The following is an 18325-nucleotide window of genomic DNA, read 5'->3' on the forward strand; positions in this document are numbered from 1 at the left end:
TGATGGTGGATGTGTGGGAGCTGATAGTCCAATAACTCAGCGGGGAGATTAGGACGGTAATTTGACTGAAGCAGGGAAAAAGTCATTACATCAAGCCTCTGCATAAGCCGCGGTTTAATCACACAAATTGACTTTTATAAGGCGACGCATAGCCGCCTATTCCACTACAGCGACTCTGAGGCATTTTAATAGGAAGCTACATAAAATATAGTGACACAATTTAATCCACTGGGTTTGGTGGTATTAATCTTCATTGTGAATCTGGGGAATGAGCGCACAGTGGAAGAAAGACAAATGAGTAAAACAATAAAAGTTGCCCGCAGCTCAGAAGATTAGAGGAAAACACGGTGAGTGAAATCACATAAGGCGCAGTGGCTGTCCAAAGACAAAGATTTAAGAAAAAAAAAAAAAAGAAAAAGCCTGAGTAAGGGGGGAGGTTTCCTTCCCTAAATAAATCACAGGAGCACCTGAAACGAGATGAACGTACACTTGTTTAAAAAAAAAAAAGAAAAAAAAACGATTCCTCAATTTCACTTCTAACTTGTTTATGCCTCGCAGAAGCTTGTTCATGAAACCCTAAACTCTGCTCTATTATTTCCTGATTTCCACTGACAGGGGAAGAGACAAACTCTTCAGGGGGGCCACAGAGGAGCAGGAAATGGGAGTTTTCACCGGGTGTGCGTTGCGATGCTGAGTCATACGGCTTTATTTCAAACTCCAATGGCACAGCAGGAAGGCTGCGGGGCCTAGATCCTCGGGGCGCGCGTACTCCGCCGCTGCTGCTGAGTTCGTTTGCATTGGTGCAAATTGCTTTTTTAATTACCGACACTGAGGAAATGCAGCATGTTGCCGCCTCCTCGGAGATGATGCACGCAGGGAGCTACTTAGCGTTGTGTTTCACAAGCTGCAAACAACCGCTGAAGAATGAGGCGGATCCACCACTCATCACCGTGGAATGACACTGTGTTACTCCAGATGAAGGACAGAGACAATACATTATGGAAGGATTACTGGTTCAGATTTGCTTTATGGATTCTTCTCCATGTGTGGTCCTGCTTTTATAACAGGGCAGTAACTTCAAATAGGCTCTATGTTGCGAGTGACTTTACAATACTCCCTTCTGCAGCATCAGTTACTCCTGTCATTAAAACACAAGCTCCCAGACAGCAGATGATGCTGCATGAATCCTGATTTTACAAAGATGTTGTTACTTTCTATGATTAATTGGGGCTGGATGACAAAAAGGTGTCATTGTTCTTTTATTCGTCGGTGTATATTAACAGATATCCAAATATGAAATACATCATTATTTCTGCGTTTTGTTGTTTTTTCTGAAACAATGACAATAAATATATATATATATATATATATATATATATATATATATATATATATATATATATATATATATATATATATATAAATATACACACACCTATATTATTATTATTATTATCATTATTATATTTGACTGTGACACCGAGTAAGACACCCCCTAGAGAGATTAAGTTTGTTATCATGCAGTCATTTCTGAGGTTGCTAAAACTATGTAGCTAGCGATCTGCAAACTTGATCTCTCTGAGGGGGGGTCTTACTTGGTGTCACGGTGTGTTAGACCATGGATTAATTTTACACTGGAATATCCCTTTAATTACGATAGACTGACTGACTGACTGACCTATTGACTGATTGATTGACCGACTGAATGCACATCATTTGGATTTGGCTACGTGGTTAAGATGAACCACAATATTCAAGGTTCCAATTCACCCTGTGACCTTTGTTTCCCGTTAGGGTTAGGTATAGGGTTAGGGTGAATGCTTTATTTTTCTCACAGATAAGATATCAAGTTCCCTCATTATCAACAAAACGTTTCCGTTGCACTGTTTATATCTTTTCAGCTCGTTGTGGCTAAATGCAAACATAAATTAATCGGTCAGGATGATGTAACAAAATCTTTTCCCAAGTACTTGTGAAAATGTGTGTTAGCCCAAAGACAAACTATTGTGGACGAAGCTATTATGAACAAGCAGGGCTACTATCACCATCACCCACAACACAGACAGAGAACAAAGACTGCGAATCATCCACGCAATCTCTTTAGATTGATTTGGTTTGCTTTTGAAATTGACTTTGATTTCAACTTTGATCAGGAACAAATGGGTCTGCCGCCTCCACTCACAGTCTCACAGTCTCTGTTTCTCAGGTTCTCAGTGATTTTCTTTCTCCTTATCACGCACACATGCCCAGAGTACATTCACACACCAGACGAAGACTGCGCACACACTCACACAAACAAGGCTGGAAGTCCGCAGACATTTTGACATTTCCAAAGAGGCCTGACGATAATTTTACTTTGTTTTCAGTTCATTTTCAAAGGATAAAGAGAAACAACCAGCTTGTCTCACAACACAGAAAGTTTAGAGACTCATAGCAAAGTTTCCTAGCGGAATAAATATATAATTATGGAGTCTGGAAAAATCTAAACTCTGAACAAAGCCGGGAGATGTGACTCGAAATCCCCGCAAAGCAAACAGACCAAAATTGATTCGACACTTTCTCCCAGCGTTCCATCTTTTTCTTTACTGCCAGCTTGTGCTGAATCATAAAGCAGTGGGTCTGGTATTGATTTCTGTGTGTACGTCTCTCATTTTAATGTGGTGCTAGTAATCAGAGCAAAACCAATAAGAGCAAATCAAACTGAGACATTAATCCCCACGCATATTAAATGAACAGACTGTGCGTAATTGCAGGGTGACAGATTTGCAGGCCGGTGTGTCTAACCAGGCGCCGTCTGGAACATGACTAACGGTAAAAGGGCGGTGAGGAGGTGTAGCACGTTGCTCAGGTCCACAGCGCGCTTTGCAGGTGTTGCATGATCACCATGTTTTTCTTGTTGTGACGTGATTTTCTTTTATGAAAATCTTCCTCACACTGCACCCTGACACTGATAACTCCCTCCCGTTTATATCCGAACGTCTGGCTGCCTCTTCCTCTCCGTCTCTGGAAGTGTGCCCCTCTCTTGGCTGCAGCAATTTATCATAATGAAATCAAATCCCATCCTCCAGTCGATGACTAAAGATGCAAATTAAATCATTCATAACTGACAATAACCTACGGTAGGTATTTGGATGCTTCTCCCCTTAAATGCTCCTGCAGTAGGAACCCGCAAACAACATCAGACATCCTCTTCATGCCATGCATGCCTCTTGCGACTTCAAGGCTACTGAGCAAAACCTCCACACAAAATGGTTGCTCTGGAAGCCGAAGACCTCAAAGCCAGAGTAACATCAGCGCCCGCTCCACTTGGTTCCAGCCCGTCAAAAAAAAAAAAGGGGCCAGCGGAGGAACTCACCTGTGCAGGAATAGTCATCGATCCTGATGTAGCCCGTATGGCAGATGCACATGAAGGAGCCCGGGGTGTTAACGCACATGGTGTTCTCCCTGCAGTAGTGCTTCCCTTCGGCGCACTCATCAATATCTGAAAGGAAGGGAGAGAGAGGGAGAGAGGTGGGAGGGGGGGGACAAAAGCCGGGTGAGATATGGACTGCTGTCACATTTCTATCATCTGAATCTGTGAATGCAAAGTCCCAGTATTGTTTTCTGATTTTAACCCTTCGCATTCAAAGGTCAGCATAGGTTCAGTCATGTCGTGGCCATTAATAGACCTTCACATACAAGTTAGGAGAATATTTGTCAGGAGATTACAGACACCCTCCTGTGCAGATCAAACGATACTTTTCATCAGTATTCTGCATTGGAGCCTCATGCCCCATGCATCAAGCTCAAGCTTGCTGATCAATTTGGATGCTCTTTTAATTTTTCAAACCTCTTTAGCCGAGTGACACTCACACGCAACAGCTTCATCAACAGAGTTTTAACATTTTCTGAGGCAGATTTTTATTGACATTGTCACTTTCACACATGGTGGGAGACATGTGCTCTGAACTAGTACAAGCAAATGCAAAGTTGCTGGTTCATTTGTAGTGGATTTCTTGCCCCCTTTCACTTACCCAGGGTCAAGGGATGGAAATTAGCTTGTAGCAAAACCTGGTACGAAGCTGCGTCCCTTGCTTTTGAGTTGATTTTTTTTTTTTTTTTAGCATGATCCTTTATATAAATATATTCAATACATTAAACTAAACCATTGTTCAGTGCTTCTTGGACTTCTAGGAGGTATTACCGTGGCAGAAAGGTTTTTGGGTTGACTTTTGGTGTCGCCTTGAACAAAAAATGCTGGCTGGGTCTTAAATGATTGGTTAACAGCTAGCGTTCTATAAAAGACCGATATTATTATGATTCTTTTTTATTGTTACCTTCTCAATACATGTTTAATTCTGGTTTCTGATATTCAACACTCCTTGACTTCCTCCTTTGCTGCCGTCGTAATTACCACGACAAGGTGTTGTCAACGTAAACATATGCCACGGTGAGGCACTTGCTATAATGAAGAATGCTGTCGTTCTCCTGTGTGGACAGTCAATCAATCAATCAATCAATCAATCAATCAATCAATCAATCATTGTTGTCAAATGTAATGATAAAGTACAGTTACAGTAAAAAGTAATCCTGCCAGTTACTGCATTCAAACTGATAGTGGCCTGAGGGTTGAAGCCTTTCCTCAGTTATGGAGGGAACTATGTATACGTGACATCCCCTGCGTCATACTGCAGTGTCTGGTGGGTCTCCCCCATCCTGAGAACCACCTTGCGCAGTTTCTCCTCGCTACAGAAGGTTCCTAAAGGTCTCTATGCAGCCAGCGGGGAAGGGCTATTTATCTTAATCAGGGGTAGACAGAGGTCGAAAAGCAGAGGGTCCTTGAGAGGTGGGCGCCGAAGCACTTAAGGTTGCACCACTCGATTTTCAATCTATTGAGAGTAAAGCTCTCCGCATAGTGGCTTAGCTGCTTTTCTCCGGCCCACTGCTGGTCATCCAATCCATCCCTGTGCTTGAGCATACTTTAAATCTCATATTCTGTAGATAAACACTGCAGATGGAGAATTATGCCACTACAGAAGTTATTAAGTCAGAAATGATTCTGGCTGATTAATCTACTGCTCATTTCTGCAGAGGAATGCCGGGAATTATATTGGGTGGCCAAAATAAGATTTATAAAAGTGTATGCTGTCCCATCTTAAGTGAAGTGGTGTGCTAGGCACAGTCTGTATGCACCCGCACAGTCCTCACAAAGCGGAAGTCGAAGCCCTTCACTTGTGTTCATATTTCTAAACTATGTGTACTGAAATTCTGTACTGAAGAAAGTTGGGCACAAAAAGCAGTAGTGTCCCTAAGTGGGGTTAAGGCAGACACGGCATGGTGCGGGCCTACATGGTCAGAGCTTCTAATGGGCTCCAACTTGACTCGAATCGCCAGATGTCACTGAACGTCACACATGGCACGTTTAATGGTGATTTAAATGTTGCTATTTCTGTGAGCTGACTTACAACCACCAGGAAAGCTGTTTTTCTGTTAATATTTTTCATGAATGTAGCCACATCGGTTCTCTAAACATGGGAACCAGCTGTCAATAGGCACAACACCAGACTTCTGAATTGATGCACAAATCCGAGGCATGGGTAGTTTTTAACGAGCTAATGCTAATGTTGTTCTGTGGCGGCTGCAGACGTTAGTGGGCACCTGTTTGCTCCCATGCTAGCATAACAGTTTGATCAACCAACCAGGTCTGCGTTTCTGCAGGTTAGCTTTGAAGGACTTAGGCACCCTAGTAATTAAAACTCAGTTAGTGTGGCTTTAAGAATGTGATTTATTAGATTGTCCTTTGTATTTCCTTCCCACTCTCATGATTCCATATTTAGATCCATATTAGCTGTTGCTAGGGCAACAGCTATTCCTGGATTTTAAACTGCATGCCAAACCGTCAGACGGAAGATGCACAACACTGCCAGGGTAAACAAAATAATCTTGATAATGTGATGCAACCAAATGCAATTCGATGCAAATACAAGTTGAACCGAGCAAACCCGGCTGTGTAATATGCTCCGGGTCCGTGTTCCTGTTGATAGTGCGGGTCAAATGCGGGCCCTTTTTGAGAGACGAGCTCCACAGTCCTTGACGTTACCAATTTATTATTCATTCACTGTATTCAGCGTCTGTTAGAGCACAAGAGGACATTCACCTCTGGATGCGTTTTGTGCCATGTGCTATTGCGAAGAGCATCTGAAATTGAATTTCAATAGATCTGCATTGGCATTCACTCGGCTCGCATGTCCTTGGATGGAGCACCGCCCACCAACCTGCAAAATAAGAGCTCAGCACCTGCCTGCTACTGTGGCATTCACATTTCCTTGGTCTTCTTCCTTTCACAGTTCCATCAATACTTGCTGCCTCCAGCTATTCAAAAGCTTCACGGATAAATGAAGCAGACAGACAATCGTCGATCCCCTATGAAAGTACATGTGTCCTTCGCTAAATGAATGGAGGCTAATTAAACCCTCCGACTGGCTCCGAGAGAGAGAGAGAGACAGAGAGAGTAGAGAGAGAAAGAGAAACAGAGATGTAGAGAAGGTGGGGGAGAAAAAAACGGGAAGTGGAGGGAAGGGCAGACAGCAGGGCAGGTAAGGTGAGGGACTGAATGAAAGACAAAGGCGACAGGCAATACTGTAGACAGCTAGACAGAAAAGGGGGCGATGAGACAGCTGGGGGGAGGGCGAATGAGTGAGATAGTAAAGTGACGGAGATCCAGACAGAGGACAGCGGGAGGTGGAGAGAAAAGGGCATGCAAAGTAGTGGATTAAACGTGGAAAGATGAAGCAGGAGAAAGAGCCTCTGTGAAGTAAAAGTGTCGAAAAGAGTGTGTGTGCGTGTGTGGGAACAACTGAGATAGCAGCAGAAAGATTGAGAGGACAGAGGAACAGAAGTGGAGGGAAAGTAGCGAAAAGGTATCAACTGTCACTACAGAGACAGAAGGTAAGAGAGCAAATTCACTCCGTCCGCAATCCCAGTGGCAACCTTGAGCGGAGGTCTTAGGTGACAGCTTTTCCCGCTTTCTGATTTGCCATCCGTGGCGCGGCTTTGATTTAGGGCCTATTAACTATAAGATTCCATCCATCCTGCCCCCCGGTGACAGCAGTTACATTTGCTAAGACAATATGTTAGGAGGTGAGATGATGAGAGGCGCCTTGCGAACGTGCAGGGGGGGGAGACCGACCATCTCCATCTCCATTAACGCACTCCATTTTCTTGATTGGCCTGTCACACGGACACACGTGACGCGCCAAACGAAGAAGGGCCGGCCAAGAGACAGCAGCGGCTTTTATCGCTGAACAGAGTGCCAGGGGTCAATCTTTTTCAACGCCAGGATGGATGGATGGAAAATGGCTCTCTTCTTCTTTTTCACCTCTGCGCACTCCTGCATAAATGCTGAATCAATCATAGTCACCTGAGGAGGGTTTCAATGAAAAAAGAAAAAAAAAAAAAAGACGAAAGCATAAAGAAGGAGGTCCTCTAGTTCCTGCTGCCATACAAATATGACAAATCAGAGAGCTGCATGAAATCAGAAGTCAACTACAGCTCTTCCAGCGCAGTGAACTCCAGCTTTGAACTTGTTTCTTGATGTTAGGCTGCCAACTTTACACCTGGCCAGCATAAAAATGGCAACAACGTCATTGATTTATTTAATAAAAATTAAAATATCTTGCTTGCTCTACCAACTAATGGACCACTCTCATGTCATGTCCAGTCTCCTTAATCTATACATGAACACAACTGCAAAACAAGCTGCTATACATCTGACCACACATAGCATCACTGACGGACCTGTACAAGAGTCCGTTCAGTTCCCCCTGTAGTTATATACCACAGTATTGTCATGGAGTATTGAAAGAGACCTTGATAAGGAAGGAAAAGAGCATAAAATAAAATAAGCGTGCCGCTCGGAAAAACTTCATGAGAGCTGCAGAAGTTCTGGATGCCAAAAACTCCGGAACCACACTCCTCTTTATATCCATACTTTATCCCTGTCCTGTCTGTATCTGTCAATGTATGTAGTCAAAGTAAAACGGCACCCCAAAAAAATCATCTTAAAACATGACTACAGTCAGGCGAGCATCAAACTCACAATGGCAAGGCTAACGTGCTGATGTCAAGCACGTATGATGTTTATCACGGTAACTCGCCTTGTGACCATGGCAACCACAGAAACCACAGGGAGGGGAATGACACCGGAGCTGATTTTATGGGTATTTGAGTTTTGAGCTGCCCTTCCTCCGGCGGAGAACATGTCGTTGATGACGAGAAACACATACTGGAGCAACATCTTCTCCAGAATCTGATCAGCCACGATGGACGAGAAACGAAAGCAGATCGCAAAACTTGGTATATGTATGACGTCGCATTGCCATCTTCTATTTCAAACTCTCTGTAAACTAATATGAATATGCACACATTCAAATACACGCTATCATCAAGTGTTGTGAAATCACCAGAGGTCCTAACTCTTGTGACATTTTTAATATTCCCACTATTGCCAGTCCAAGTCTTCCCACAACTGTGTAAATAGGGAATAATGGCTTATCCCTCTCTGCCCGCATAGCATGTAGTTTCTAATAGGCAGTGTCCTCGCTATCTGTGTTTCATACCGCAGTACACCGAGGTCTGGGAGTAGGGAGATAACACAGCTATTGCCTTTGGATGTCCCACACACCAATCTGTGCCATTCCACCAGCAGCCTCTCCCTCTCTCTCTCTCTCTCTCTCTCCCTCTCTCCTTCCTTTCTGTCTTTTCATCGTCTATCCGTCCCTTTCCCAACCAGCTCACTTACTCAAGCAGATGGTTTTCAATACCACGGCAGAGGGACGGCGCTTGCCAAAACATTGTCTGGTATTCCTCAGTAGCCAGTTCCCTCATGGCCGGATTTATAACAGTCAGAGGAAAAGAGGAAAAAGAACTGCCCCTGCTCGCCAAGCAACGTCCCACTCAGCAAATAATCTCCACTGCCGGTCTTAGTTCCTCATGGGTGGAGTAAGGTGTCAGAGGGACAGAGCAGAGATGTTACAGGGTGGCTCTTTTCTGGTTTTGGGGAGTGTCACTGCATCAAATACTGAGTTGTAGGTGGCGGCTGGGATGTGGACGGGAAGCGATGGTTTTGGTTTGGTTTGTTTCGGTTTGGTTTGGAGCAATTTCAACTGATGTCAAAGCTACTATGTTTTTCCCCATGTCTTTGAAATTAGTTTCTGTTTTATGAAATATGAAACGATCTTCATGAAAAATTCTGAAGTACACATGTTGCTTCAAACCTTTTCTTTTCACTGACCCCAGGATTATGTATTGACATTACAAGTGCCGGGGAGCTGAAGTTTTACATTTTCAAAAGCTAGCTTGCACTTTAAAAGAATAGTTCTACATTTTGAGAGACACATACATTTGCTTTCTTGTCAAGCTACAGAAGAGAAGATCAATACCGCGCTCGGGCCTGTACAGTGATTACAACATGATGATGAACTTAACTGAGCATAAGGATCAAAAAGAGGGAGAAGCAGCTAGCGTGGCTCTATCTACAGGTAAAGGGTATTTCTTGGCACGGAACAGTGGTTTCCTGGATGACACATTGAGAACACATTGAGCTGTTGAGGCGCTGACAGAGAGATATTGGTTTTCCCTGGGCAGAGCTAGGCTAGCAGTTCCCCCCTGTGTCCAGTCACTATGCTAACCTAAGCAAACCAACTAGCTTCATAGACACAGACTGGTATTGAGCATCTCACCTACCTCTTGGCAAGAAAACTGATAAAGCCTCCTTCCCAAAATGTTGGACTATCGCTTTAATACTCACAACAGTGATTGCATGAGAGCATTTCATCGCTTTCACATCATTTTCAAGAATAAAAAGATTTTAATCAGGGTTGCGACAAATCAATTAATCCACTCATGAGTTTTTCTTCATCTGTTGATTGTTAATTTAGTCCTGAAACTATTTTATAGAAAAGTGTGTCTAAGGGAGCAGGAACCAAAAGTGATGTCTTCAAATTGCTGATTCTATTCACAGTTCAGGCTGTAGACCTTTTTATTGTATTTGTTGATGGGCTGAGTATTTAGGGCTTTTAGCACATTGTCATGCTGCCGACGAAAGACAATGTAGTTGTATTGCACGGTGTGTCTCAGAAAGGCAGATCGAGAAATTACTCCAAAACCTCTCCAATTTCTCCCATTCAGAAGAAAATTGCTGTAAATGACAAAGCAGCGGGGCGCGTTTCAATCAGTTCGGCCCTTTTGGGAGAACAAAAACTTGGACAAAAGTGTTTCTCTGAAATGTAACAGAGCGGCTCATTGTTTATTTTTCTGAGCTATTAACTAAACATGAGCTGCAGATATACTTCAAGAGAACTCATTTTGGTATCTTTTTAAACTTACCAAATTGGACAATCACTCTTAAACAAACAGGCTCCAAAAGACCCGAAACAAATATGCAAAACGTCAGTGCCAATTTGGGCAAGGAGCAGGAGCCAATTAAGATGACTGAGTGGAAAAAATCCCATTAGGTAGTAGCAAGAGGGAAAATCTGCATTCTGAGAGCGCAGTCGATGTCTAAATACCAGACACTCATACTGTGATCAATCACTGTAAACACTTAGAGGCCTGCTACCTGATTTAGAACAATGCACATCAAATACGGAAAAAATGGAGGAGGGGCAGGAGTGTGTGTGTGTGTGTGTGTGCGTCTGAAAATTGGAAGAATGTGCGTTATTGTCGCCACATGACAACCTGACAAATTCCATATAAAAGTTCAGTCAAAGCTGAAAACAAATGATGGATCCCTGTATGCCTACGAGCGCTTGAGTGACTGCATCAAGTGCACGTGGGCGTGTCTGTCCTTATGTCGCGTTAAACACACACTTAACGCGCACTGACTCGGTGCGATTTAAATGAAGCCCGGTGCAGCTCGCAGAAACAAAACTGCCTTGTTTATGTGTGGCGGCGTAAGATGGGGTTTTGACTCTCCATCACGGCACTCATTAATCTGGGAAAGATTTTCCACCACACGTAAATCGATGGAGCATCATCATCTATCACTCGTCAACCTGTGACCGAGCGCAACCCGTAGGCCAGAGGTCTAAACAGCGGGTAACATGGAGCAGAAACACTTAGCCAAGCTCTATGACAGGATGGCCTCCCGGTTCTTCTAAATCAGAGCGCAAAATATTTATGTCTAGACTATTTATTATTTTCTTGTGCTGCACAGGCATTTTTTTTTTATTGCATTGTTTCATCATGTCTTATTTAAAGTTTTCGATGTCAATATCTCTGCTGCTTCCAGGCGGCCAAAAGAAATGAGCAGCTTTAAGGGCAACAACCTGAAAATGGTACTTCAAGGCTGTGCTTGAATAAATGTGCACTGGTCTTATGTCGAGGTATTTACCTTCTGTATTGTTCTATACCAGACACATTTGTTAAGGCATAAAGCAAACAGCAGATCACACTGCAGTCATGGGTGTAACATCAGAGCATAAAAAAGTCAATGTCTTAAACATGATCCAATCTGGAAAAGGAGGAGACAGGAGATTTCCCCCTTGCGACATCTGAAGGACATTGGTTGAGCAGCGTTCAGATACTGTTATTTACAGTGGAGGGGACCGTCTGGATGATGGTGGGATTGTCTGTTTTGGGTGACATTTCAGCTGGGTCACAGAGGTTAGGTGTGTATAAACACACAGCCAGTCAGAATGTGTATTTGTCTGCCTGTGTGCGTGATTCCTCTGTGTGTGTGTGAGGGTCAGTGCCCCTAGCAGGTGGGGAGCCCAGAGGCTCGGGGCTCATCCCAGCAGTGATTGGGTTTTGGAGCGGGCCGTGCTCTTCAGTCAGTGCCAATTAGCCCGCTGCCACCTTGTGACATTCAAAAGACAGCAGTGGCAATCGGACCGGTCTGTGTTCACATGTGATATGCTTACACACACGCGCAAATGGATCCACACGCGCACACACACACACACACACACACACAGTCATGGTTCATAGGCAATAAAACCAGGCTAGACATTTGTTAAAATCAATTATCTTAAATGTTCAAAACAATCCAATACGCTCAGACCCTCAATATCTGAAATATTAAATTAAATTTTGGTTATTGGACAAACAACAGTCCCCTCATAAAAATCAAATAACGTCTGGCAAACGCGTTTATTGGTTGTCAAGTCTGCAGTCTGCCCAAGATCATTTTTGAGGTTTTCATATTTCAGATTTTTTTTGTGCATGCGTTTGTTCATATTTACTTCTCAGACTATATTTTGTTTTTCATTGACTGTCTAGCATCATCTAAAACCAACAATAAATTGATCCTCCCCGTACCTAAGGTCTGATATATTTTGATATTGTGTGTCATATAGTTCTGTTGTTGTCTAGAACCCATTAAAAATGTGTCAGTGAGCCACACTGATGCACTGGCTGACAGGTAGATGCTCACAAGAGAACCAAATGTTAAATCACAATCTGCAGATGACAGCAGTTCCTGATAAATGCGCATTTAGTGCAGTTTGAGATATGTTTGCTTGTAACTTTGACATGCAGCCGTGTTAGTGAGATTATTGAGTCTTGTCTCGTGATCTGTTTCAAAAAAGATGTACTTTCGATAAGAACTGATATCCTTGGGGACAGACAGGCCGGGAAGTGCGGAGAGGTGGACCATTGCACTGTATATTTTGATATTTTCATTGGATTTGTTGGAACTGAGAAAATACAGAATATCACCAGCCTGTATATACAGAGAGAGTAAGGTACACTTAAAGTTTTTTGCTTACATCTGTGTACATCTGTGTATATCTGTGTGCTGTGTGAAGTTACACTTGACAACATATTCAGTGTTTTACCTCTTCAGCTTCATTTTTTTTTTTACATATATGTTTATCCTAAATTTGTGAAATGCTCAAAAAAATACCAGTCACATCCCAGGTAAACAGGTAAATTGTTGACAGGTGACAGCATCATGATTGGGTTTGAAAGGCACATCCTCAACAGCTCAGTCACAAGCAAGGACGAGTCGAAGGTCACAATCGAGTTGTGAAACTCGTGATTGTACAAAGGAAATTACTAGGCTGCTAATCATATTCAGTAAACAGAGTTTGTTTGCAAATGACTGCAATCTGTATTTATTTAGGCTTTCTTAAGTGTTCCCAACTTTTTTCGGAATCAGGGTCGTATCTGCACGGCACCAAACAAGGTGAGAAATATATATGTTGCTAACCAACAAACTATGTAACGCTCTGAAAGTGGTAAATCATAATTTAAGTCATCTGCACTTACCTGGATAAATTAAGCGAGTTAGAAAAATAACTTTCTAGGATACACTTTTTGCCAATACAAAATCCTGTTGCATTCTCCGTCTCTTTCTATTTCCCTCCATTTTACAGAATATCATTTTGTGTTTCACATCTCCCATATGGATGCTATGAAAAAAAAAAAGCACCAGAGCAGCCCCTTCATTTTGAGCAATTTTGACAGAGAATTTCTAAAGTAGGGCATCTCAAAAAACCAGACAACAATGGGAGATGTCTCTTTGCCTGCAGTCCTCTACAATGCCGTAGATGAATAATGGTATTATCTCAACACGTTGAACCATACTGATTGTTCAATTTAGAGACAATCACACAGTCTGTCACTTCTCCACTGCTCGCCCCTCTGTCTAATTCCATCCTAAACACACGCATGCATGTAGCAAAATAGGCCTTCAGCCTCACTGCACCGTGAGGATAGGACGGAGGAAGAAAAAAGAAACTGGACTCTCTTTCTGTTGGAGAACTAAGCACTCAGACACACTCACACACACACAGACATGCACCTGCACACACACTCACGCAGACTAACACAAAGGCAGGGCTAGTATCCCCCTGAGTTTTCCCTACTGCTGCTTCTATGAAAAATTTACACAGAAGTGATCTCATCGGCTATTTTGAGCCCATCTCTGACCTAGGAATGTTTTAAAGAGCTAGTATCTTGTCTCCCCTTTTTGTGATGTTTGTCTTCACGTTTGACAAGAATAGTGTCGTGTGGGTGTGGGTACATGTGCATAACCCCCCCCACCCCCCCACCACCACTGATCGTGTTTCGGTCTCCGTGTCTCTCGGCTTCATGATCTCCCTGCTGTGTTCGATACACAGAAATGGTCTCTTAAGTTGGACTTCTCGTCTCATCTTGCGGGGAACGACTGTGATGAAACTCATCTAGAATTGAATAGCAGGCGGTTTCATCTCATCTTTCCGCGCATCTCCCTGCAGCCACAGAACAGTGTACCTATTATATGAGTACAAACATTCCCCCGGCCGACTGCAGGATCCGCAGCGTTTTGGCAAGACAGTTCGCTTATTTTCCCCACACAGGACACGCGCGCAAAATCATATTGTAAGTGAGTTTCAGAGACAAGCAAAAAAGAAGAGAGAGCGAGAGAGAGAGAGAGGGAGAGAGAGGGAGAACTACATCAGCAAACTGAGTCAATTTCAGATTTCTGTGTTCGGCCTGCAAACACTCACCACAAACACTGCCATCCAATTTCAGTCAGGCTGCTCTTGAGATGAATAGTGCGGGTCTGAAGTGTTGGTGTTGGAGGCACAAGTCTGTGTGCCTGTACTTAGTTTGACACTGGTTATGGGATCGTTTGCTTTATCCTTTTTTTTTCCACAACAATGATCTGACATTACACATGAGGTAATGATAAAACAAAATGCTGCTGCTGCTGCTAAAAGACAAGACTATTCTCTGGTTGTCTTCAAAACTATGTTAATGTGTGGGTGGAAAAAACAGCCGAGTTTTCACTCAAGACCAACTAACAGTCAAATATTTTAATGTCGTGTTTTACGTTGACACTTGACAATATAACATGACATTCAAGACCAGTTAATGGGGGTCAAGCTGTGGTCAAAGTACATTCAATACAGTTCAGAAGAAGCATCTGAACTGATTTTTTATTTTTTTGTCATTTAGGAACACACATACACACTGACATATTGCCACTTTATACCATTCATTTCGTGCTGTATTTCTGCACACTTGATAAATGTTCTTCTAATATTCACTCTGCTTTAGGCTCTGGTTTGGTTTCACTGACTCCTGAGGGAAATATCCAGTTCTGTTTCTGCGAACTGCTCCACCTTGTTCACCAGTTATTTGCCTCTGTCTGTCTGCCGTTTGGTGCAGAGCAGGTTCATCAGAGATTAAACTTAGCCTGCTGTGACTGGAAACAGGTTGATGGGGCTGGTGAGAGAGAACGCAAACCAGTAAAGTTGTGAGTCGTCAAAGCGATACAATGAGCTGAAAGGTGCTAGTAATGATTCCCTGTCAGTTCAATCGTTTGATTTGTGACATCACAATAGTTCGGAAGCCAATCCCGGTTCGGCACACGGGGGCATGATGTGGAAACGTACGCAGTCCACAGTGACGACTTCACTGCGAAGAGGGAGACATCTGCTGCAGTCCAGCGGTTTTTGCACTTTACTGCTTTTCTTTTGCACTCCTGGTTAGAAGCTAGCCGCATTTCGTTCTCTCTGTACTTCTACTGTGCACATGACAATAAAGTTGGATCTAATCAAATCTAATCTACACTCAGTTTAGACAGAGCAACAGTAGCTAACGTTTGTTCAGAAAGTCTGCTAAGATGAACTAACAACCTGCATAACACATACATTTCACAGATCTCACTTTGATACATGTGCAGATGGGATCAGTAACACAAAAATATTGGGTGGTGCAGCAACAGCACAATGTAAAAGAAACCTCCTTTACAAAAAAGGGTAAAACTACAGGTAAATAGAGGAAGATCACCCCCTTGTAGAGTCTTATATCGCAATATGTATTCTGTGATTACATTATTGTTACTGATATATTAACATGTGCGCAAGTTATCAGTTGAGTGTTCTTGTAGCTGGTTTTAACAACTTGTTTTTGTTCTTTTATGTCAATTCTTAATCTGCAAAGCAATTAGTACTGCTGTCCAATAACTGTGATTAAAACAGTACATCATATCTGGAATGCAGTGGAGTGTATACATTGTGGAAAGTGGCATAAATGAGAAATATTGTGTTGTACACAGTGCTCGAGTTCATGTTAATTACTCCCCACACCTCCAAAACTCTCTGAATGTTGTTTTTAAACAGACATCGGCGAACGAGGCCAAGATTTGCCATTTTGATCAAAACCTACAACTAACAGCATCGCTTCGCATTAATTTTATGACAGATAGTATCTTCAATTATGCAGATTCCCTCAGACCATCTAATTACCTGGACAGCTGCTCATATCTGTAAATTAACGTGAGATCTGCAGAAGCCGTGTGAACCACTACGCTTTCATTTTTTTCGCACAGTGGTAAGAGTAACAAAAAGCTCTGCAGCTCGACTGCCGCTTTAGCCTCATCTTGATGAAGGTGACAGAAGTGATATTGCACGGCGTGTGTGGACTGTAGATAAAAAAAAATACTTTTAAAAAATAGGCCAAAGCATGTACACACAAACAGATGCACCAAAACTGCACACACACACACATACTCACACACACACACACACACAATGAAGAAAGAAGATCAAGAAGGCTGCATATTGACACGGCAGCTGTCAAGGTCATGCGCAGACGGATCTGAATAACTTTGATGCCATGTTTGCTCATTAATACTGGAGACGCACAGGGGTAGCAGTTACGACATGGTGTTTACTACATATTTTACTGCGGGAAAGCATCGGAGATGATAAAGTCATCATTATTTCACGATGCATCTGGAGAAATTCAGTCAAGATGTGAGATGAGGAACTCAGCCGAGGCGCCGTCAATTTCGCCGCGTGAACGTTTGAACCGAGCTTCGCTGTCGACCAGAAATGACCTGCTCAATGAGGCATGCGGCGTGTTTTTCAATCATGTCATGCGGGACGCTGAAAAGGTAATCAAGTAAAGCATAGTCTGTTTTTTAAAGGAGAGCGGTGTCGATATGATCAATCACATCGTGGTTTATTAAAGAAGTGCAACGTGGCTGCAGACATCTGAGCCTTAGCGCGCAATCGGTAATGAATGACCTCAGTGATGACGGATGGGACGACCTTAATTGCTCCCCCAGCAGAGTGACACTAAATACATGCAAACATTAAGGCCCTCAGCATGGCTTTATATCACAAATTAATCAACTGACTTAGAAGACAAACATTAGCCTCTAAAAATGCATTCTGAAAAGCAGCCATTGCGTTCCGCGGACACAAATAATGAGGAGATTACAGCCTCCCATCACAAAAGGATTATGCGATAAATGCATGAATTCAGAAGTGTTTTCATGGGTATTTAGAAAAACGTCTGCATCATTTTGCAAGTCACGGAGTGCGCATCTTTTTTTTTTTTTAACATTTAAGGTTTTGATTAAATTTAATCAAACAGCCCAAATGCAAAAAAACATGGCACGAAAAGTGACAGGAGAGTTTGTGAGCCAACATCTCACATCAGTGAATTCTTTCAGGTGTCAGGTCAGTGGAGAATAACGTGACGAGTTCATTAAAACAAAATACCAGGAACAAAGAAATGCAAACCCAGAATTGTGAAACACTGATCTGACGTCTTGCATTTGTTGTGCTGGATTATCTAGCCCACAGGCGAGTCTGTAGAAGTTGCTTTTTACGGTGTTTGGAAAACACTTTATTCTGAACGCTGGAGAAACAAGCCGTGACATCTCCTGCTACTCTGACCCCAGCAGGAATAAAAGAACAACTGGCATCAACAAAAACACAACACTTGTATTATCCTTTGCACAAAGGGAAAGGTGTTTTTCATGGTTATTTGGGCATGTCTAAACCGCACAGTCACCAGAATATGTTGTTGTTGGCACTGTTTGTTTCTACAAACCCTTGGATGTGTTGAATTTGTATGTTTTATGAGTCTCTTATGAACAATTTTACAATACGTAATATACTACCGTCAGCTTGCATGTGTTTGAGCTGACTCTGGTATCAGGGGGAGGAGGGGATGACATTAGCATGACAGCTTGATGAGAAGGCTGCCCAGCAAGAGACTACTGCTTGAGTTCATGCTTCTAACTTACAAAACCTAGCATTCTTAAGCCTATATGTTATGTTTTCCTAACCCTAACCAGGTTTTTGTGCCTAAACATAACCAGACCTTAAGCACAACATTGCACACAACATCAAATTGAAACATAAAGACATGAAAAGTTTAAGTATATCCATGGTTACATTTATTCATGTGATTGTGTTGGTCTAAAATGGGGGGGAACATTAAATATGAACGCACAAAGAAATCATTAATAAATGATCATTCCCACCTTTCTTAAATCATATTGCAGTTGAAGTATCTACCACAATAATCGCAATAAGATTTTTTTCAAGCACATCCCACA

The 18325-nt window shown here is 42.6% G+C and overlaps 1 protein-coding gene and 1 long non-coding RNA gene across 2 annotated transcripts in view; one reads left to right on the forward strand and one right to left on the reverse strand.

Annotated features, from left to right (window-relative positions):
* The window catches only part of nell2a (neural EGFL like 2a), an 86250-nt gene that overhangs the window by 37527 nt on the left and 30398 nt on the right, over window positions 1-18325 (reverse strand). The window contains exon 13 of the mRNA XM_037108242.1: window positions 3356-3481. Coding sequence (XP_036964137.1) covers window positions 3356-3481 — 126 coding nt within the window. The remainder of the gene's footprint in view (window positions 1-3355; window positions 3482-18325) is intronic.
* LOC119024987 lies at window positions 5846-7438 on the forward strand. The gene is made up of 2 exons (XR_005076661.1): window positions 5846-5907; window positions 6327-7438. It is a non-coding gene; the product is annotated as an uncharacterized LOC119024987 (long non-coding RNA).

This window comes from Acanthopagrus latus, chromosome 8 (genome assembly GCF_904848185.1).
Source record: "Acanthopagrus latus isolate v.2019 chromosome 8, fAcaLat1.1, whole genome shotgun sequence".
In the NCBI taxonomy this organism is placed as follows: domain Eukaryota; kingdom Metazoa; phylum Chordata; class Actinopteri; order Spariformes; family Sparidae; genus Acanthopagrus; species Acanthopagrus latus.